The 24,138-nt window shown below is 37.2% G+C and overlaps 1 protein-coding gene across 2 annotated transcripts; it reads right to left on the bottom strand.

Annotated features, from left to right (window-relative positions):
- Positions 1-2,231: 2,231 nt before the first annotated feature.
- On the bottom strand, positions 2,232-6,051 carry LOC150032534 (uncharacterized). 2 transcript variants are annotated; one of them, XR_016524394.1, is made up of 8 exons: positions 5,449-6,015; positions 4,582-4,722; positions 4,371-4,484; positions 4,070-4,243; positions 3,389-3,504; positions 3,138-3,222; positions 2,967-3,046; positions 2,232-2,782 (listed from the first exon to the last, which is right to left on the bottom strand). XR_016524394.1 is itself a non-coding variant. In XM_090306714.1 (7 exons), exons 1-7 carry the CDS (start codon positions 5,947-5,949, stop codon positions 3,041-3,043), a joined length of 1,137 nt encoding a protein of 378 aa, XP_090162840.1. In that variant the 5' UTR covers positions 5,950-6,051; the 3' UTR covers positions 2,766-3,040. The 2 variants fall into 2 exon arrangements, 1 of the variants encoding a protein (XP_090162840.1); XM_090306714.1 differs by having other exon boundaries at positions 2,766-3,046; positions 5,449-6,051.
- Between the last annotated feature and the right edge of the window lie 18,087 nt (positions 6,052-24,138).

Here is a 24,138-nt window from a genome sequence, read left to right as displayed (position 1 = left end):
AAAAGTTTTTACTAAGTGATAGCCGTTGAGAGCATACACGATCACTTAGAGTTGACTATACGATAGTTACTCGTTGATCATTGCCACACGATTGAGTAGCAAAGTCTATACGATGGGCTTCCATTTACTAAACGATCGAGTACAACATCTATGCGATAGACAATGTTCATATCTCCCACTTACTCGATCGTTTACTCGATCATATACTTCCTGTCTTCCTCATCCAAGATCATACAAAGCCCATAACTCCTGGATTCTCACACCAAGAATACTAAGGTAACACTTGTGGTGGTGTTCTAACTCAGTTCGTGGATCGAGTTGGACTCGATTGGGTTTAAGGAGCATTCAGACGTTCGTGAAGGCTGTGTTCGTGTTCGTGCTGTTGGCTATGTTGTTCGTTGCGTTTGAATGTTGTTCGGACGCATTGGAGACTAATTGAGGGATACTTGCAGAATGGTTCTTCATAGGTATGCATACTCTATCCCATGAATCTTATTATAGCATATTGTAATTTTGATTAATGCATAATCTGTATGTTTCTGGTTAGACTGTAATTGTTGTGTTCATATTGAATGGAATTTAGAATGATCCACGTTCACTGCTTATGGAAATCTCTGTGTTAGATTTCCTTCACGAAGGCTATGCTTCGATTAGAGCATTGCAACACTGTGTTGTTGCCTATAAATATATTCTTCTAACTTTTAAGATATTATCATGTGGAAACTGATGGAGACCAAGGAGATACCTCAATTTTTTCTTCGTCGTTTATCTTTTTATATAGCATCATTAGGTTATATTCTTAATTTCTTTTGGATGGTAAACAATGGATTGAAGCTTCTTTCTTTATCTTGCTTTGTCCATGAAGATTTTAAAGTAAGTAGTTCTTTTCTTGTTCTTGTGAATAAACCCTATGAAATTTCTTTGAAAATTATTATGCTTCTTTGAATCTGTTTTAGTTCTTGATGTATGTTTCTTAGATGGATTGACACTCTTACCCTTGAATGTATGTTGTATGCTAAAGATTTTAGGCTTGCACAATTCTTTGATGTTCGTCTAGGTTCAATCGATAAGTAACGAATAATTGAATCTTGTATGCTAGAGTTTATAGGCTATTCTTGAATCTTAGAATGCATGATTTGATTAGGTTCAAAAAAATTTGATTAATTAAGTTAGGGCCTTCCAATTAATTAAGCACACAATAGAAACCTAAGACTTAATGTAAATCTAAATTAATTCTATATGACTGCTAAGAATTCAATAGAAACCTGGGTTTTAATTATTAATTAGGTTACTTGCACGCTTCGGTCCTAGCTAGTTGTTTGCCATTGTAAAAGTTAATTCAATTGCGTCAAGCAAGTTGTATAAAGCGTGATTAAATATGAGTCTAATCAAAATAATTCAATGATAGGCTATTGTATAGGAACAAAATTTACTCCAAGTCCAGAACGTTTGATCCTTAATTACATTTACCAGTTTATCTCCTTCCCACTTAATTCCAAAAAAAAAAAAAAAGTCTGGTTTGATCTGCCATCTTTCTTTAGAATTAAAGACTGAAAAGGAGCGCAATAAAATTTAAATATTAAATTATTTAAGATATCCTGGTCACCATAAACTAATTTAATTTTTATAATTTTTATTTTTTAATAATAAATTAATCCAATAAAATATTAAAATCAAATGATAAATCAAATATTAGAAATAACCAAATTTTAAGTTTTTACGTTAATGATCTAAGAATGATATAATTTTTCAATGATTTAAAGGTAAAATTACAACAGGTCAATACTTACCTTCACTATCTTGTATTTATGTCTTCAAAATATTTAACCATATAGCAAATATGCCACCAAGATGTAACTAATGCAAACCTTACAATTAAGTTTATTTCTTTCAAATTTCTAACCATAGTTTACATTTTTGTTTTAGTAAAAGAGTTAGATTCTCTGCTCAATTTTAAAAACTGTTTTTTCTAATTTCCAAAATTTTGGTTTTAATTTTTGAAAACATTGATAAAAAGTAGATAACAAAGCAATAAATTTCAAGATGAAAGAAATATTTATAGGCTTTATTTTCTAAAAACTAAAAACCAAACGAGACCTTAACCATTGTTAAAGTGAAATCACCAATTTAGCCCTGATACGAGAGAGTGATGAATTAAAGCAATTCACCCAATAATAACCGAGTGCCACATGAGAGGAATATCCCTAAGAAGACAAAAGAAACGAAAATCATGAGAAAGAATAATAAATGGCGCTGGATTTGTATTACATGTGGGGTCTTTGTGTTCAATGGAATCCCCATCCGCCATACCCCTATTTATTCCTGTTCCATCCCCTAAAAAGAACATCCTACATATTCCAGAAAATACAAGGAGCTTCTCTAATTTCCCTTTTCCAATTAATTTGCCCAAAAGGACCATATTTGATGATAATTGCAGCTTAGGTCCTTCATTCTTGTTGTGAAACAAGCAAAACAATGAATGATAACATAAAGATGTTCAAGTTGGTTCATGGACATCTCAACTAATCTTGCAAACTAACCCCTTGATTCTGTACGACCATAGTCAGAGAACTCATACGATATCTAATTATAATCCCAACGACATCCAAAGTATAGCTTGTACATTTTAGCCAAATCCATGGTGGTTCTTATCTACAGCTCACTTAATCCCATAGCAGTTTTGATAGAAGAATTAATGGTGAAAGAACTTAGGCTTCAAGAAGTCTTTTCTGCAGCTTTCTGATCTTTGGCACCATGGATAAAGCTTGAAGAGCCAATGGAACTAGAATATTCTATATATTTCATTATTTTTATACAGTTGATGTAAAGCTATCAAAGGAAAAAAGAATACAAGTAATATGACATCTACAATCAAGTTCAGATATATCTACACAACATATAACAGTCGAGATTTGCAGCCAGAATCATATATATACGTGTACAGTATTTCTGGGAGTGGATCTTACTCTTGAGACTCTTGGAGTCGAACTGAGCAACAAATGGTTCCATCTTCAGATCCTACATGGTTTTTCCTGCAAGCTTAGCCCTGATAAAACCAAAGAAGCAGAACAGAAATGGTTAGTCCAGCAAGGGATATTTGATGAAATGGTCGATCACGTGTCCTAAGACCAAAATACCTGAGTTGAATCTGTGGGAAGGGAATCTGAACTGAAATCTGTTGCTACCTCGAAGATTCTGGCCTCCGATTTCTCGTTTGAATAACTAGCAATCAAATAAATTAGCAAATGTTAGGAGAAACTAGCTATTGCGTGACCCCAATCACAGGAAAGCATATTGCTCAACAAGATTTGATTTGCATTCAGCTCCCTCCTAAAGAGAGATAATATAACATAATATGACTAACTCAATGATACTACTCTATGCTTACGTTGAGAGTATGGTCACCCATATAAGCTCCACACAATCAACCCACAGGAGTCTTTGTTCTACAGGAATAACACCGTATGTGATAAGATGAGCAAACGGCCAAAGTTTCCAACCGGCCTGAACAAAAAATAATCCAGAATTAAGAGTTCAGAGAATAAAAGACGCATCCATACAAGCCAACATCAAATTCAATTGAAAAGCACTGTCTACAAACTTTTGGTAATGATTTTTCATAGTTATTTCGGTGTGAATAAAATGTAGATTCAAACTCTGGACATGATATTGATCGTTTGTTTGAATGAGCATAATTATGCAAAACTCGTTTCCAACCTTTTGTACATAATTTAATTAAGGGCCAACTGTGTAAGGGAAAAGGTGGGCAAAAAACTAGTGTATGTAACACTTGCTACATATGAAGTGACACCCCGCTGAACCTGACGAGTTGTGATGACAATAGACCAGGTCTATTGTCGTCACATCAGTAGGGTATCTGGAGCGAAGTGTGATATCAAGGAACTGAGAACAAGAAAGTTCAGAAGAAGAAAAATGAATGAGACTGTGAATAATATTCACAAATGCATAGTTTAAAGCAGAAAATGACTTCCCGGCACTAGTAAGAATTTGTCTTATTCAACTAACTCATGGAAATGTGAAGATTCAGGAAAAGAATAGAATCTCTTACGGTAAGCATAGGCCAAAATGTCGCCTTTAGTTCATTAAATATAGAAACTGGGGACTCGAGCCGCAAGAATCCTAATACCACAAAATAAATACTGTTCCAAACTGCTGACCATGCCGTTTGATCGAATGCTACTTTTGCAGGAACTACCCACCAATCTTGAAAAGGAAAAAGACCCTGGAAACACAAGGCAGGATTTCTTCTTTAATGTGAAGTAACAGGACTGAGATAACGAATTGAAGTTTATCTTAAGGTAAGGAAACATCTTGACAACAAAGCACAAGGAAAAATTCAGAAAGCATACCTCACAAAAATGATAGTAGTAGTGGGAAAGGGAACCATGTAGAGAAAAACCAACGAGGCCTGATCTGAACATCCGTGTGCGATCAAATTCAAACAGAGGTTTTCCTTCGAAACACTACAAGAGCAAATTTAAAAAATGAGAAACTTAACTACATGGCCATACAAAGTAGATATTTGGGAATGTTAAAAGTTGATGGTATGAATGAGTTTACCTGTGCAATCCAATCTCCAAGAGAGTACACCACTCCACTAATCACCATTTTAGCGAGAACTGGGTGCGTCTTAAGAGCTTCCTCATAAGCACTCCAGTTGTGTTGAGGGGCATATCTCAGTATTTCATAAAGTGTCCATCCCTGCAGGTTAAAGGGAAAAGACAAATTAGAATGCTGCATAGATTTGGATGACGTGGTTGAAGTGCGAGTTCCTAAGATTACTCCTCAGCACACTTCTTTAGACCGTTGTCCAAGTGCTGAACTTCTTGAGTGACTAAAAATTCCCCAAATAACAACAATCAGATTGTGTTAGGGAGTGCTTTCAAGCAAAAGACTAATGTAAAAAATGTTCAATAAGAAATTACTTCATACTTGATACAACCTCTTGCGAGTGCTTTTGAGTGCTTCTAGGTGATTTAACCAAGAACTGATTTCGAAATTACATTACACTTGTTTTTTCACAACAAGTTAAGGTGCGACTTGTTCTCAAAGCATGAAACTCTCAACAGCTTTTCCAAAATGCTGAAGCAGAAAAGTTTCACCCTAATTTTAAGTTGTATTCTTTAGTTTTAGCAAAAGCAAACTTGATATAGATTTCATATCACCAATCACTACATAACTTTCCATTATTAAAATACAAACCAAAAAACTCCAGTTCTATGTAGTTGTTTCCTCAGCTCCTTGCTAAGATTGAACTATACTATAGCATAGTTTATTCCTTTCATTTGTCAATCTAACAGTGACAGTATATTCAAGTTAGCTTCACAGTTCACAACTTTATTCAAAGCAGTTCCCAACTATACAATTTCACTTCCCAAGTAAACACAGAAAACTACTGAATTGAAGCAATCGAAAAGAATGACTCACATGCCAATAATCTTGATCGATGGTAAGCAACTTCGTGAGAGCATAAGAACCCGCCGCAAGAACAATGGTCGCATTTATAATCCGATCAATCATAACCCTCTCCATTTCCTCGTTCTCTGTTCCACCGCCACCGCCATCGCCAACAGAAGCAGAAGAAGAAAACCCCTGAATTTCACCAGCACCTCCCAACGAGAGCTCGCCGAATCCACCTACCGCACTCCCCAGTTCTCCTTCCACGCCATCCCTCTCCACCCGTCCCACCGCCACGCCTTCCTGCTGGTCGGTGAAATCAGTGCTCTGCACCGGGATAACATCGAGCTCTTCTACCGCCGAGTTCAACGCCCAATTCGACCTCTGTCCGTTTCTCGAGAAAATCGAACGCTCCGGAGGCTTCGGCGCGTGGAAATTGAGGGCGGCGCGTGGATGAGAGGGCGCTGGAGCTCGTTTTGCTGTGGTGAAGGATGTGAACCTCTGAGGAGCTGTGGCATGGACCGAAGCCATGGCCGAGTTGGAATGAGAACGCGACTCGGGAGGAACTGAGTTGGCAGACGATGTTACTCCGAGTTGGAACGAAGAAGAGGAGGGAGATTATATATGGTGGTTGTTTGGGGGGGTGATGATTCGGTGTAGTCGTGTGTACAGTGACTATGTGTGATGGAATTCGTATTGCCGTGTAATTATTGATGGACGTTGATGATGGGAGGTATTAGTTGACCAGATGTACGGTATGAGCAGAGTAGGGAATAATTTTATAGAGGATTTTCGACGCGCAATCATACCGTGTGTGGATAATATTCATCCGAGAAAAAAAATTGTGTTTTATTGTCAAAAAAAATAATAAATAAATTCAGTTAGAGTATTAACTTTTCCTGACAACATTTTCCATATTTTCTCACGAAGGCGTATTACATTTTCATTGAATCGTGAAAAAAAATTTTTGATAAATGATCAAATAAATTATAAACAAATATTTTAATTTAGTAAAATGTTTATTTATTAATTTAAACCATTAAAAAAAATTATTCATATGCCAATTTTATGTTTTTTTTAAAATTGAAATCTCGATCATCTAAATAGTTAGTCATATGAGTTGAATTCAAATAATAAAAATAATAAAGTCACATATGAACTCAAAACTAGTAAGATTACTTTCCACATTAAATTTTCAAATTTATGAAACTTGACCTATTAGAATAAATGTTATACATATACATAAAAAATAAATAAATGTTATACATACTTTTGATAAATGTTATACATACTTTTGGATATGTTAATTCGTTTTTGGAATATATTCGTAAATCTAAAATCAGTGAGAATTCAAAAACATGTGATGATAGAGTTTGATTTTATAATTTGTAAGTAATTAAGAAATATGTACTTTTTTCAAAATTAATAAATGAATGTTACAAAGATAGAACGGTGAAGTATGTTGAATTAGATGTCACGAATGTTGTTGCGCCATGGAAGAACCACTGCCTTGAAAGTAAATACGGCGCGATTTTGGTGCTAATCGTTTAAGCCAGTTGTTCCTCAAGGTTAACGCAGCCTCCAAATCGTTTAAGCATGATTACCTGAACCCGCACGTCCAACCAGACGAATGACAGCCCGTGTGGTGAAAGGGTTATACTTCCACCATCAACTCACCTTGAATTCTCATCTAGAAAATGTATTGGTATTTAACCCTCCATGCAATTTAACTATCCACGTGGAACAAAACTTCCCACTCTCTTTTTTACTTTCCCTATAGGTCAAAAGTCATTTCCAACAACTTTTCCAGTGGGCCTAAGTCCAAAAATCATTTTTAACAAAGTAATGTTAAAATGAATATAATTCAATGAGTATAACATGTGTTAGTGACTAGGAAGTCTATGATTCGAATCTTCCATCTCTATAGTAATTAAAAAAAAAAATAAAAAATGAGGGTAATGTAACACTTGTCCAATTTTTAAGATTTCAAATGGAATAAAAAAAAGGTTGAATTGTCGAAAATTGAATTCTCTATTTTGGTCTTAATCTTTAAACTTTGAAATGGTTCCGAAAAAAAAAATACTCTTTTATAAATTATTTCACTATGAATCAAAGAAAAGTAAATTTGATTAAAAATAAGTCTAAAACGTAAAGAATGAAATTTTAAACTAACGATATGCACTAAAAATCTCAAATAACTTTAAACACAAAATATACTCCTCAGATTATATATAATATTTGATACCTCAAAAATATTTAAAAACTAAAAATATATATATTGAAAGTCATATTGAGAGAGAGAGATTGAGAATCTGTGATTTTGATAGATTTGATATGAAAATTTCAGCCACAAAGTGATTGGTGCAGAATTCTCAGATCTGAGAATCAAAGCCCACAAGTCCATCCACAAGTGGGCCCATTTCGGCCCACAACTAATGGCCCACGAACTTGGTCAAGAACTCAAGATGAAAACGACATGTAGTCCTAATATCTTCCCACCTTGGATTGTCCATAAAATTATTGAATATAATTTCCATTTGTAAAATCCACATAAATCTTTAAAAATTCAGAATTCGTAATTTGCAAACACATTTTAAGTTGTAGCGGATTCTGCACCTTTAGTATGCAATGATTCGTCGCCTAATTGGATTGACTGGGGATTCTTTTTTTCTCTTTTAATTTCGGAAAAGTCATTTTTAATTTAAAGATTTTTTATAAAAACTATTTAAAATAAAAACATTATGTGTTTGGTTACACTTTCTAAAAGAAAAAAAAATTTATATACAAGTTTGTTTGGTTTATGTAGTAAATTTGTTTATATTAATGTCAAATTACTAATTATTATTATTTTTTATTTTTTATTTTTTTGTATATGATCAATCTAACTAGTCACTAGAGTTAGGCGTTAGGAGTTGCTTATTGAACGAGAAATTTTGGACCAATCACAAACTGTCACATCATTCATTAAATTAATGACAAAATTCTAAATCATCAAATTTGGGACCAATTAGGAGGTGACATGTGTCCCAAATTGAAGTTGAAGACAAATTTTGATGACGCCATGTGGTTTTATCATGACCAATTTGATATTATTATTTGGGTTAAAAGTCCAATTGAGCCCAAAAATATATTTAATTTGACCCAAATGTCAAATAAGGATCAAATCCAATTAGTTGGGCCCAAGGACAGGTCTATGGACCAACCAAGCCTAAGCCCATGAAGCCCACCTGAGAACTCTATAAATAGATAGATTTACCTCATTTGTGGGGTAAGTAATTCTACACTCCAAAGAGCTTAGAGGGAAGTCTCTACAATCAGAAGACTCCTTGACTCCTGAAGCTGACCACACTTAAAGACTAAAGTCCTTTGGAGATACAAGCATTCTAAAGATTAAAGTCCTTTGAAGATACAAGCATTTTTCCAAGACTCCAAGCTCAAGAACATTCACATGCTCTACTTCTATATATCAAGCATACGCATTCAACCAAGAGAGAATCATAGGATCAAGTACTAGAAATCGAACCACATCGCATCAAATCAACATTAACATCAACACCAACTCAAGTTCAACTCACGAAACAAGTTTCTCCGGAAGCCTCGTGTGAACATTAATCCTCCAAGAAGATCATCAAGCCCAAAGGTCGATCATCCAAGAAGATCAACAGCCCAAAGACCAATCATCTAAGAAGATCAACAAGCCCAAAGGCTGATCCATCAAGCCCAAAGGTTGATCATCCAAGAAGATCAACAAGCCCAAAGGTCGATCATCTAAGAAGATCAACCAGCATAAAGACTATAGTTTATTTTGAAAGCATCAAAATATTATGTATTAGAGATTGTACTCACTTTCCACAAATTAATACAAATACAAAATTCAAGTTCCATGCAATAAATTTCTCTTGAAATCTTGTGCGAACGGCACGCCCAGTGGGACCTCTCTACCTCTCATCTCTCTCTCAACATCCAGACAAATCAATGACATCAAAGAAAGCTGCATCCAAAACAACTACTGTAAGCAACACCTACACAGGACTTGTCACCTACAACCATTCAAAGGAGAGCATGCAGAAGCAAGAACAAGGTTTTATCTTTGCAGAGAAAATCTGGGAGCAGCTAACGGAATCTTCTAAAGGCGAGATCATCATAAGAGAAAATCCATTGTTTGACAACTTTGCCTCTGCTTCTGACCAATCAAAGTAAGAATCGTACCTTGATTTAGTGTCTGTCATGTTGGCTAATGTAACTGAATGATCTCATACCGAGAGTTCCATGTGCGGGCTTAGATCGCTCCGATTTCACAGTGACCAAAACATAAACGATATACATTCCATACTAACAGTTATGCATATTAAACTGACTGCATGCTCAGAATACAATAAAACATAGAGAAAAGGGGTTCATACCAGAGGAAGACTGTCTTCGTATGTGTGAACCTACAGCAGCGGAAAAACTCCCATCGATCTACCAGCACCCGACGAGTCTATCGATTGTTACTGCACGATCCGAACGTACACGAACAAGGTCGTGGGGATAACACCACCACAAGAAAAACCCAGGTATCCTCGACGTAAAAAACCCAAAGAGTGGGCTCTGGTGAGTTTTTAGAGGACAGAGGAGAAGACTTCGTGTAGACGATAAACACAGGCGAGAAGAACTCTGCTATCGTATAGCGGAGACGCTTATCATATAGTAGAGCTACACGATCGTTTAGGAAAAACTGGATGATCGTTTAGGAAAGAGGTATACGATCGTTGAGAGAATGCGTGAACTAGACGATCGTTTAAACGAATGAGATTCTATCGTACAGGCTCTCGCGACTGCTCTTTCACGGTTTCTTTTTAGGCACGGGTGATGAAAAATTCACGACTGAATTATATCTTCAAAATGAAAACGATTTTCAAAACTTCAACCCGCTGGTTACCATAACCCTTCACGGCCCCATCTTCCCACGTTCAAACGTGGATTAATTGGTTAATTATTAAATAATTAATCAATTAATTTAATTAATAAATATAATCATATTATATTTATATCCTATAATTTTGATATCATATATCTACTATAGTATTTTTTCCTCTACTTGATATAAATCATATTTATATCTAATTTCCTCCAAAATAATGTATCTCATACATTTAGCCAATTATATCATGTATAATTAACCAGTCCAATTATATCATATATAATTGAACTTCATCTTGTCAATTTGAACATTTCAAATTAACCCAAACATTGGTTCTCGACTTTATCCAAGCTACCCAGGAGACCTAATGGACCTGTGGCTCGAAGCTCCAACGGTACGTGAATAGCTGACTAAACTCTTTAGCCACGAGATTCACCATCCGTTAAGTGTCAGTGATTCCACTAAAGACCAACAGCTTAACTCTTCTTACCACAGATGTATTTCTGTGTTCATTGGATATAACCAATCATGAGTACGATGACCCTTCACAGATGCTCATAAGTATAGTTGGGCCAAATTACTATTTAACCCATGTAATTACATCTCACTCCTTAAGTACCACTGATTCCTCTAATGAATAATACAACATAGTCCAACTATGTGTGAACACCTCTCGACCCAAGAGAAGGTGTGTGGCATCACATCGTTCAAGCCCCGGAATCAGCCGTTAAGGGAGCCATCTATCTACTTACCCTTGCCTCGAGGAAGGAGTGAATTCCATCTTGTGTAGTTGAGTTCCCAGCTCCCAAATCAGACGAATCCCCAAAATGGTAGGTTTGAATTGGCAACTTGGCCACTCGCACCCATACAAATCAAAAGACTGCCCTCAATGGTAGGAGTTCCCAACTCACTCAGGATTGAGGTCATGTTACCTATGGTCATCCTAGTGAAGTGAAGTCTCTGTCATGAACGGTGTTATATAACGAGACATAAACACTTCGTGGTCAGGTCTTATATGAACTCTTTGTATAGGACGCCCCCGTTCACATGTCCCCAACACAAATGATCAGGATCATACCATCTATGGCAAGTCACAACACTTGTGACCATTCCACAAAGCGGGCCGCGTCCGTAGCATTACCAGGATAAGGTTTCCCTCCTATATCCATATACTACCGACCATTTTAGTTATCACTTAAAACATGATCCACTTGTATGTCACCACATACATGCTTGAGTCAATACAGATAACCAAGAATTTTATGTTTATTGGTTTGTAGTAAAGCAAATAAAACAAGTAAATGAGCAAAACAACAAGATATGAAGTAAATATCATATATTAACAATCACAGGTGTTCGTATATACTGTTTACAAACTACAGGACATGAGACTTTAGGGTATCAACCCCAAAAATCTCCCACTTGTCCTAAAGTGAAGTGGGGTGTACAAAAAACTTAGTACAATACAATAAACTAGGGCACATAAAAGCCCAGTACAATAAAATCTCCCACTTGCCCTAGTTCAGCCGCGAGCTATCCTGTAGACCCATGCTCTGTAGGTGACCTTTAAACACTGTAGCCATGAGACCCTTCGTAAACGGGTCAGTAATATTATGCTCTGATGCGATCTACGTGACGATCACGTCCCCTCGATGCACTATCTCGCGGATCAGATGATACTTCCGCTCTATGTGTTTTCCGCGCCAGTGACTCCTTGGCTTCTTAGAGTTCGCCACTGCCCCACTATTATTTCAATAGAGGGTAATGGGCCTAGACATATCTGGAACAACTTCCAGGTCTGTCAAGAACTTCTTGAGCCAGACGACATCCTTAGCAGCTTCGCAAGCCTCTACATACTCCGCCTCCATAGTGGAGTCGGCGATGCACCCCTGCTTAGTGCTTCGCTACACTACAACTCCTTCGTTAAGAGTAAAGACTAACCTTGATGTAGACTTGCAAGAGTCCTTATCAGTCTGAAAGTCAGAATCCGCGTATCCTGTAATGATCAAATCCCTCGAACCATACACGAGCATGTAGTCCCTCGTTCTCCGAAGATACTTGAGGATGTTCTTCACTACGGTTCAGTGATCCTGGCCTAGGTTAGACTGATACCTACTGACTATGCCCACAGTGTAGCAAATTTCTGGACGAGTACATAGCATTTCGTACATCAAATTGCCAACGACAGACGCATATGGGACCCGTCTCATTTCCTCAACCTCTTAAGGCGTCTTAGGACACATTTCCTCAGACAAAGTGACTCCATGCCTGAACAGCAATAGGCCTCTCTTGGAGTCCTGCATCGAGTACTTGAGCAACATCTTGTCAATGTACGATGCCTGAGACAGTGCTAGCACTTTGTTCTTACGATCCCGAAAGATATGGATCCCTAGATCAAACTGAGCCTCTCCCAAATCTTTCATTTGGAATTGGGTCGCTAGCCAGTTCTTAACTGCAGTCAGTAGACCTACATCATTTCCAATGAGTAGGATATCGTCTACATACAACAGTAAGAAGACTACTGAAGCGTTGATAATCTTCTTGTAGACACAAGGTTCATCAACGTTTTGGTCAAAGCCATACGACTTGATCGCAACATCAAATCGTATGTTCCAAGATCAAGACACCTGTTTCATCCATAAATGGACCGATTTAGTTTGCAAACCTTTTGCTCTTGACCTTGGGCTATGAATCCCTCGGGCTGCACCATATAAATGGTCTCCTCAAGATTATCATTCAGAAAGGCCGTCTTGACGTCCATTTGCCAGATCTCATAATTATAATAAGCTGCAATGGACAGGAGGATGCGGATCGACTTTAACATGGCAACAGGCGAGAAAGTCTCCTCATATTCGACTCCCTCGACCTGGGTATAACTCTTTGCCATAAGTTGAGCCTTGAAGGTCTGTACCTTCCCATCAGCACCTCGTTTGCACTTATAGATCCATTTACAACCTATAGGGCGAACCTCATCAGGCTGATCTATAAGATCTCATACTGAGTTGAAGTACATTGACTCCATCTTGAGATCCATGGCCTTAACCCATTCAGCTCGATCAACGTCGCTATCTGCTACCATAGCAAGGATTTCTGTGAAACCCAGATAGCGAACGGGTGGGTTTGCAACCTTCCCACTAAGTCGAGGTTCCCTCAACTCTTGAGGTGGAACCGACCTACTGGATGAACTCCCATCAACAACTCTTGTTGATGTAGCAGGCTCTTGAACAACTCTTGTTAAAGTTTCAGTAGTTTCATTGGAAAGCTCACGTAACACGACTTTGCTTCGTGGACTATGCTCCCTTATATGATCCTCCTCCAAGAAAGTAGCGTTTGTTAAAACAAACACCTATTTTCCATCGGATCATAAAAATAACCCCATCGTGTACCTTTGGGGTAGCCTACAAAGAGGCACAACCTCGATTGTGGTTCCAACTTCTTGGGATTAGCCTCAAACATATGTACAGGACAACCTCAAATACGGAAATAACATAAACTAGCTTTACGCCCATTCCATAACTCCAGAGGTGTTCTTGCAACACTCTTGGAGGGAACACAGTTGAGTATGTACACCGCAGTCTCCACTGCGAAATCCCAAAACGAGTCCGGTAAGGAAGCATAACTCATCATCGAACAAACCATGTCTAACAAGGTTCTATTTCTCCTCTCCGCTACACCATTCTGCTGAGGTGTACCCAGTGCTGAGAGTTGGGAAATGATTCCATGTTCTATCAAATAGTCCTAGTACGCGGAGTCCAAAAACTCTCCACCTCGATCTGATCGAAGTGTTTTAATCCGTCTATCTAATGCGTTTTCAACATCAGCCTTGAACTCTTTGAACTTTTCAAAGGATTCAGACTTCCGTTGCAAAAGATAAACATAATCGTACTTGGAGTAATCATCAGTAAAACTGATAAAATACTCATAGCCACCTCAGGCTCGCACATTGATAGGACCACAAAGGTCAAAATGTACTAAATCAAGAGACTCTTTGGCTCTAAAACCTTTTCCAGTAAGTTCCCAGGTAGGGGTGTTACGTTTCCGTCAACTTAAATACCCTAGCCTAGATAGAACCCGCCTTAGACAAAAGGTTCCTTATAGATAGATTTGCTACACTTTAACCTTTTATTAGTCAATTTAGTCCTATTAAACTGATTAAAAGATTAAAGCCCTAGGGTTGCTAATCATATTAGAACCGTGATCTTAGGTCTATGTGATCCAAGTTTTAAACATTTTAAAACATGAATTAACCTAAGTGAGCATGCATGTCTTTCTTATTTATTTTAGTTCCAATTTCTCTTTAACTCTTAAAAAGAAACAACTAAAAAATATTGCGCATAACGAGGTGTTTATAACAATTATAAAGTAACCTATGTGTCATGCTTCATGCAATGTCCGATCATTACTATATAACTTTTAAATAACGCATAATAACCAAGCAAACATGCTAACATTCACCCTTATACTATAACAATTATAATATAAAAATGATGCATGTCAATGCTTTTTATGCATGCATAAATATAACTTTTATATTATATGATGCATGAGCATGCTCTTACATAATTAAAATCATGCTTCTCTAAATTATAATAATTACAACAAAGAGATGATGCATGATCAATGCATAAAGGTGGGATTTACTATATGTGCATACCATATGACATATAAAACATACATCACATGTATTAAACAACTAGATTAATGGACTGGGATGAGCCTTTAAACAAAAAAAAAATCGGAATGAAAAAACCTATCTATTACATTTTTCATCGAGCAAACCGGTTCACAGGTGAACCGGGTCTTGAACCGCCAGGAGGTCTCTATCGTGTAGTAATCTTTAGCAGGTAGACGATCATTTAGCGTGCACTAGATGATAGGAACATTTGCAAACGATCGCATACAGGACGACGAAGCTGTGAAGCCTGATCGTCCATGCGATCGTGTAGCGCGACGATAGGTAAACGATTTACCTTGAGTTACTAAGCGATCGTTTAATCAGTTACTAAGCTATAAAGCTTGCTGACCTAAACGATCATTTAGCGCGCTTTAAACGATACGCGAGCATCTGATCATCTGACTGATGCGTGCAACTTGGTAAACAATTTACCTTGCGATGCTAAACGATCGTTCAGTCAGTTACTAAGCGATGAAGCTTGTTGACCTAACGATCGTCTAGCTCGTGCGCGCATTAAATGATACTCAGCGATCGCGTGCCTGATCGTCGCCCTAATACGACCAACTCTTGATCGCATACCCCATCGTTCAACCGATGCGTTCAACCACGATTGCATAGTCCTTCATTTTCACGATGTGATGGACAATGATCACATAGAACCTTTTCTGCATGATGCGATTAGCCCTAGTTCATCTCCTTCCTCGAAGAGCCGCAACATTTGCTCAGAACTTCGACGAATGACTCAAGACTTCAAACACTTTGAATACAGACTCGATTACGATTATATATGCCCAAAAACGTAGGGGCCTTTACTTACAACCGCAAATGTAAAAGGAATTTAAATAGACTGAGGCAATTCATCCCGAAAACATCCATCAATCCAGCACATCCATAACAGTATTAACACTTAAAACAACGTAGAAATGCACCCACCATGAATGTAAACGTCATTTCGTTGCAACAAATGAAATCGGAGTATCAGAAATCTGGCTCTGATACTAATTGAAGGATCTCATACCAAGAGTTCCATGAGCGGGCTTAGATCACTTTGATTTCACAGTGACCGAAACATAAATGATATACATTCCATACTAATAGTTATGCATATTAAACTCATCGACGACATGCTTAGAATACAATAAAACATAGAGAAAAAGGGTTCATACCAGAGGAAGAATGTCTTCGTATGTGTGAACACACAGCAGCGGAAAAACTCCCACCGATCTACCAGCACCCGGCGAGTTTGTTGACTGTTACTGCACGATCCGAACGTACACGAACAAGGTCGTGGGGACAACACCACCACAAGGGAAACCAGGATATCCTCAGTGTCAAAAAATTAAAGAGTGGGCTCTGGTGAGTTTGGTAGAGGACGGAGGAGAAGACTTCGTGTAGACGATAAGCGCGGGCGAGAAGAACTCTGCTATTGTATAGTGGAGACACTTATCGTATAGTAGAGCTACACGATCGTTTAGGAAAAACTGGACGGTCGTTTAGGAAAGAGGTATACGATTGTTTAGAGAACGCGTAAACTAGACGATCGTTTAGACGAATGAGATTATATCGTATAGGCTCTCGCGATCGCTCTTTCATGGTTTCTTTTTGGGCACGGGTGATGAAAAATTCACGACTGAATTATATCTTCAAAATGAAAACGATTTTCAAAACTTCAACCCGCTGGTTACCATAACCTTCGCGGCCCCATCTTCCCACATTTAAACGTGGATTAATTGGTTAATTATTAAATAATTAATCAATTAATTTAATTAATAAATATAACCATATTATATTTATATATTATAGTTTTAATATCATGTATCTACTATAGTATTTTTCCTCTACTTGATATAAATCATATTTATATCTAATTTCCTCCAAAATAATGTATCTCATATATTTAGCCAATTATATCATGTATAATTAACCAGTCCAATTATATCATATATAATTGAACTTCATCTTGTCAATTTGAACATTTTAAATTAACCCAAACATTGGTTCTCGACTTTATCCAAGCTACCTAGGTGACCTAATAGACCTGTGGCTCGAAGCTCCAATGGTACGTGAATAGCTGACTAAACTCTTTAGCCACGAGATTCACCATCCGTTAAGTGTCAGTGATTCCACTAAAGACCAACAGCTTAACTCTTCTTACCACAGATATATTTCTGTGTCCATTGAATATAACCAATCATGAGTAAGATGACCCTTCATAGATGCTTATAAGTACAGTTGGGCCAAATTACCATTTGACCCCTATAGTTACATCTCACTCTTTAAGTAACACTGATTCCTCTAATGAACAATACAACATAGTCCAACTATGTGTGAACATCTCTCGGCCCAAGAGAAGATGTGTGGCATCACATCGTTCAAGCCCCGGAATCAGCCCTTAAGGGAGCCATCTATCTACTTACCCCTGCCTCGAGAAAGGAGTGAATTCCATCTTGTGTAGTTGAGTTCCTAGCTCCCAAATAGACGAATCCCCAAAATGGTAGGTTTGAATCGGCGACTTGGCCACTCGCACCCATACAAATCAAAGGACTGCCCTCAATGGCAGGAGTTCTTAACTCACTCAGGATTGAGGTCATGTTATCTATGGTCATCCTAGTGAAGTGAAGTCTCTGTCATGAACGGTGTTATATAACGAGACATTAACACTTCGTGGTCAGGTTTTATACGAACTCTTTGTATAGGACGCCCCCCGTTCACATGTCCTTAACACAAATGATCAGGATCAGACCATCTGTGGCAAGTCACAACACTTGTGACCATTCCACAAAGCGGGCCACGTCCGTAGCATTACCAGGATAAGGTTTCCTTCCTATATCCATATACTACAAACCATTTTGGTTATCACTCAAGACATGGTCCACTTGTATGTCACCACATACTTGCTTGAGTCACATACAGCTAACTAGGGATTTTATGTTTATTGGTTTGTGGTAAAGCAAATAAAACAAGTAAATGAGCAAAACAACAAGATGTGAAGTAAATATCATATATTAACAATCACAGGTGTTCGTATATACTGTTTACAAACTACAGAACATGAGACTTTAAGGCATCAATCCCAATAGTAACGACTAAGTCGGCCATGGCAGAGATGGAAAGGAAGATAAATCTCCTAATGAAAGCGGTAGAAGAGCGAGATCATGAAATCGATGCTTTAAAAGATCATATACAAGCACAAGAAACTGTTGAGTCGAGTCAATCTCCAGTTGCAAAGGCTAATGACAAAGGAAAGACTCTTTTGCAGGAAGACCAGCCGCAACAGTCCACCTCTATTGCCTCCCTATCAGTTCAACAGTTGCAGGATATAATCATAAACTCTATGAGGGCCCAGTATGGAGGACCATCACAATCTTCCTTTATGTACTCCAAGTCGTACATTAAGAGAATCGACAACTTGAGAATGCAAATTGGGTATCAACCTCCAAAGTTCCAACAGTTCAATGGAAAGGGCAATCCAAAACAACATGTTGCTCACTTCATTGAAACCTGTGAAAATGCAGGAACCAGAGGAGACCAGCTAGTCAAGCAGTTCATTCGTACCTTGAAAGGAAATGCTTTCGATTGGTATATTGATCTAGAGTCGGAAACGATTGACAACTGGGAACAATTGGAAAGAGAGTTCCTCAACCGCTTCTATAGCACAAGTCACACCGTTAGCATGATGAAGGTGACGAACTCAAAATAGTGGAAAGAAGAACCGGTAGACTATATCAACCGATGGAGAGCTCTGATTCTAGATTGCAAAGATAGACTCACTAAATTATCCGCAGTGGAGATGTGCACCCAAGGCATGCACTGGGAACTTCTCTACATTCTGCAAAGGATAAAGCGTCGTACATTTGAAGAGTTGGCAACATGCACTCATGATATAAGGTTGAGCATCACCAATAAAGGAACTAAAGATTTCTAGTCCCTGAAGGGAGAAAATACAAGAATGAAGCCAAGGGCACCGAAAAGATCGTGAGTAGTGCCACAAGAGAATCTATGGTCATTCATATGACCTCGCTGAAATTTTCCTCTAAAGGAAAACAAATAAAATTTGAAATAAAATACAATGATGGCGGCCAGAAGCGTCGCCCAACTCATAAAGAAAGACAAAAGAAGGTTTATCCATTCTCTGATTCTGATGTTGCAGACATACTGAAGTAACTACTAGAGAAGCAACTTATTCAACTGCCGGAATGCAAGCGATTGGAACAAGCAAAAAAAGTAGATGATCCTAACTACTATAAGTATCACCGAGTCATTAGCCACCCAGTGGAAAAGTGCTTCGTACTGAAGGAGTGAATTATGACGTTGGTTCTTGAAAAGAAGATTGAGCTAGATTTGGATGAAGTAGCTCAGAAAAATCATGCTACAGTAGCGGTGGCTTCCAGTGTTCCAAGGTCGACTATAGTAGCGGTGGCTTCTAGTGTTCCAACGTCGACTACGTCTTACAATTAAAGAGAAAGCATGATTTAGTTTGGATCCTTCGAGCCTATAGTTGTTTGGTTCCAACAAGAGATTTTAACAATAATTTTCGAAGCAAAGATGATTCTGTTGAAGATGACAATGAAGGGTGGATAGTTGTGACTCATCGAAAAAGAAGACAGCCAAATTCCACCCAAAAAGAGTCGTACTTCTATCAAAGCTATAGAAGAAGGAACAAGACTCATAAAAAGAAAGGGAAAAATGAGGTATGTAAACCTAAGCCTACTAAGGAAGAAGACGAATACTTTCCTCAACTTTGACGGCCGGTATCTTTGGCAGAATTTCTCCCAAAAAGCTTTCTCAATAATCATTCAGGGGAAATATCAAAAGTTATTGGATGTTATACTGTCAGCATAGCGAAAGTTGACAAAAACCATATAACTATTAAAGAAGTCAACGATTCAAAAGAAATGGGGCAAAGAGTTTCTGTCTTGAATCGTATCAAGCCTTAAACTACTCGATCTCCAGTCTTCCAAAGATTGAGTATAGCCATGATAGAAGAAGAAAACCAATGTCCAATGTCTACTGCAATTCGAACTTCAGCTTTCAAGAGGCTAAGTATCTTCACATCAAAGAAAGATTGACCTTCAACATCTTCTTTTAATCATCTCAAGACAATAAGCAATCAACATAAAGGAAGGATGAAAATCTTGAAGGCAAGACTATTTCATGAAGAAAACAACGACGAAAAGATTCACAGTCGTATCACTTCACGCATGAAAAGGAAGTTGCCTGTTGATATAAATACAGAAGATTTCTTGATGGTGAAGCCAAAACTCATCATATTAACGAATCATACATATGAAAAGGATGATCAAAGCTATGATGAAATAAGAGTTTCTGAAATTTAAATGTAGAAGCTCCTCATCGCAAGAGCCTAAACTACATAGTGCTCTTAGCCCCCATGAGATTAAAAGTGAGCGACAAAAAAAAATCTCCTTATTGAACTACGTTATGACTTGATCCCTTTCATTGTAAAGGGTACGTAGGTAGCTTGAAATAAACTTCAAGTTCAGTCCAACAAAAAAATTGAACTACGTTATGACTTGATCCCTGTCATTGTAAAGGGTACGTAAACAGCTTGAAAGAAACTTCAAGTTCAGTCCAACAAGCAAAAAACTATTGAACTATGTTATAACTTGATCCCTATCATTGTAAAGGGTATGTAGGCAGCTTGAAAGAAACTCCAAGTTCAGTCCAACAAACAATAAAATATTGAACTACGTTATAACTTGATCCCTGTCATTGTAAAGGATACATAGGTAGCTTGAAAGAAACTTCAAGTTCAGTCTAGCAAAAAAAAAAAATGAACTACGTCATGACTTGATCCCTTTCGTCAAGGGTACATAGGCAACTTAAAGAAATTTAAGTTCAGTCCATAAAAAAAGAGTACCACAATCACCCTACGTATGGTGCTACACAACAGATTGAAGATGTTCATCCCTGTTGGGGGCAACACAAAAATTGAAGATGTTCATCCCTTTAAGCAGCTAACACAGTAAATTAAAAGCGCACCTTGGAATGGCGCTTCGATTCCTCTTCGAAGTCAAGTTCGGAGGCTACACCGCTTTCTCTTTAAAGTCAAATTTGAATATTTCGTTTTTTCCTTTTCAAAGTTTAAGTTTGGTGCGACTTCCCTGCTTCCCCTAAAAAAATATTATTCCTTGCAGCTTCGCTCCTTCTCTAAAAGTTGTTCCCTGTTTCCCCTAAAAAAATATTATTCCTTGCAGCTTCGCTCCTTCTCTAAAAGTTGTTGCAGTTCTGCCTCCTCTACAAAGATGTTGGCGCTGCTGTTTCTTCATCTCCAAGTTCGAGGATCAGACTGCTGCTTTGATGGTTGCACCGCTGTTTCTCTATCTCTGAGTTCATGGTTGTACTGCTGTATCCCCGTCTCCAAGTTCGAGGGTTGCACTATTGCTTCTACAACTCTAACTTTGATGGTTGCATTGATGCCTCTCCATTTCTAAATTCGATGTTTGCAATGTTGCTTCTCCGTCTCCAAGCTAAAGGGTTAAATCACAGGCCCCTCCATCTTCACATTTAGAGGCTTCGTCGATGTTCCTCCATCTTCAAGTTTAGAAGTTTCTTCAATTTTCCTACATCTTCAAGTTCAGAGGCTTCTTCGATGTCCATCTACAAATTCGAAGGATTCATTGATGCTCCTTCATCTTCAAGTTCAAAGGCTCCATTGATGCTTATCCATCTTCAAGTTCAAAGGTTTCATTGATGTTCCATCTTCATGCTCAAGTTTGGAGGCTTTGCAATGCCATATTCATGCTCAAAGTTGTAAAGTCAAGCCTACTACCAAAGATTCATTGGTGCTTTGTCAAACTTAATTGCAGAGATTTTGTTGATGCTTTATCAAACTTAAGTGCGAAGGTCTCATCGATGCTCCTCCATCTTCAATTTAGAGGCTCTGTCGATGCTCATCCATCTTCAAGTTTAGAGACTCCATCGATGCTTTTCCATCTTCAAGTTCAAGTGGCGTGGCTCACTTCATCTTCACAAGTCAAGTGCGGCTTCGCTTCATCTTCACAAGTCAAGTGCGGCTTCACTTCATCTTCACAAGTCAAATGCGGCTTCGCGTCATCTTCGCAAGTCAAGTGCGGCTTCGCTTCATCTTCGCAAGTCAAGTGCCGCTTCGCTTCATCTTCGCAAGTCAAGTGCGTCTTCGCTTCATCTTCGCAAGTCAAGTGCGGCTTCGCTTCATCTTCACAAGTCAAGTGCGGCTTCGCTTCATCTTCACAAGTCAAGTGCGGCTTCGCTTCATCTTCACAAGTCAAGTGCGGCTTCGCTTCATCTTCACAAGTCAAGTGCAACTTTGCTTCATCTTCACAATTCAAGTGCAACTTCGCTTCATATTCACAATTCAAGTGCGACTTCGCTCAAGTTCAGTGCACTCCACCTCCCCAAAATTCAAGCGGCTTCGATTCATCACCAAAATTCAAGTACACTTTGCTCAAGTTCAATGCACTCCACCTCTAAAGTTTGGTGTACCCTAATAACTTAACTCCTGTTAAAAAAAAAAAAAAAGTGAAGGCAAGTTGTTAAAAAAAATGGTGAATTAAAAAAAATTAAGCATAAAAAAGGAGATGGAAAAATTACAAAAAAAAAAAATGTTAGATTCAATTCATTGTCTAAATTTGACTTGTTTCTAAAATAGAAGAAACAAAAAGTGGAAACAAAACGTTTAAAAAAAGGGGGGTAAAAAAGAAGAAGAAAAAGAAACAAAAACAAAAAACAAAAACAAAAAAAAAAAGAAAAGGAAAAGGAAAAAGAAAAAAAATCATGTAAATAAAAAAAGAAAATAAAAGACGAAAAGAAAAAAATAAAAGAAAAAAAAACAAAAGACGAAAAAAAAAAGTAAAAGAGAAGAAGGAAAAAAAAACAAAAGAAAAGAAAAAAAAGAAAAAAAATTATTAAAAAAAGAAAAGAGAAGAGTAATATGAACAAAAAAAATGTTAAACAAGAACGACCAAAAAAAAAGGGAAAAAAAGTGTAAAAAGAAAATTTCGAATAAGAAAAGAAAGAAAATTAAGAAGGAAAAAGAAACTAAAAAAAATACAAAAAATTTTTGGTTAAAAGATAAAACCAAACATTTATTTTTTTTTAAAAAAAAAAAAATCTAAATCTTTCTTCTTCTTCTACACATCCGTCGTACCCTAAATTTCTCTCACTTCCCGTTAAATCCTTCCCTATTTAATATGTTTTTCTTTTCCTTTCAATACAACTCCTATAAATACTATGGATTTTCACTTATTAGATATTTAATATATCATTCCTTTGGCTAAACATACTTGTCTAGGAAATTTAGAATTTGGGGCTTATAGAAAAAAGAAAGATAGGTGGAAAGCATGCTGAAGAAATTAGAAAAGAAAAAAAAAATTAAAAAAGAAGATCAGTCACGAGAGAATTCTCTGTTTCCATCGACTCGGCGAAACAAAACAAGAAGCATAAATAAAATAAAAATTGAAGAATTAATAAAAAACTCTTGAAGAGGTTTTCAGATGCAATGGAGGTGATTCACTCAATGTGAATTCTATGAGGTTTCTGAGTTCAATTTATAGATGAATTATCAAAAGTGGTTAAGATTTAAAAATCAAATTTGGATAAGAAGTTCAGGTTTTAGATTGGGCTAAACACATAGCATTTGAGAAGATCTAACAAATTTTGGGTTAAATTGATATTTTTTGGGATTTATCCAATTTAACAAAAAGAAAGTGGTTTCATTGTAGGCAAGTTTGAAGACTCGTATTCAACATCACTAAAAAAAGTAATAATAATAATTTAGGCCGGAATAAGATACGGATCCTTATTTATCTAAATCTCAAGTTCAATCAAATCAAATTTAGTTTAAGATTGTAATTCTATGCAAATCAAATTTTGGATTTCAATTTCTGTTAAAATTCAAATTTGGACATATTCCAAATTTTATTTCAATTTCTAGTTCTTATCCTTAAATCCAAATCAAATTGGGGTAAGATCTAAAACTTCTCTCAAATTAAAACTTAGCCATATTCCAAATTTTATTCAAAGTCAAATGGTTCAACTTTAAGATTAAATTGTGAATAAAATCTCAAATTTGGGCATCTTCCAAATTTTATATCAAACTCATCCAAATTTAGGTTCTTATCCCTATTTCCAAGGATATTTGTAA

The sequence above is a fragment of the Benincasa hispida genome, chromosome 11, assembly GCF_027475165.1.
Source record: "Benincasa hispida cultivar pf3 chromosome 11, pf3_genome.v1.1, whole genome shotgun sequence".
Classification (NCBI taxonomy): Eukaryota; Viridiplantae; Streptophyta; class Magnoliopsida; order Cucurbitales; family Cucurbitaceae; genus Benincasa; species Benincasa hispida.
This window is presented reverse-complemented; position numbering and strand designations above follow the sequence as displayed.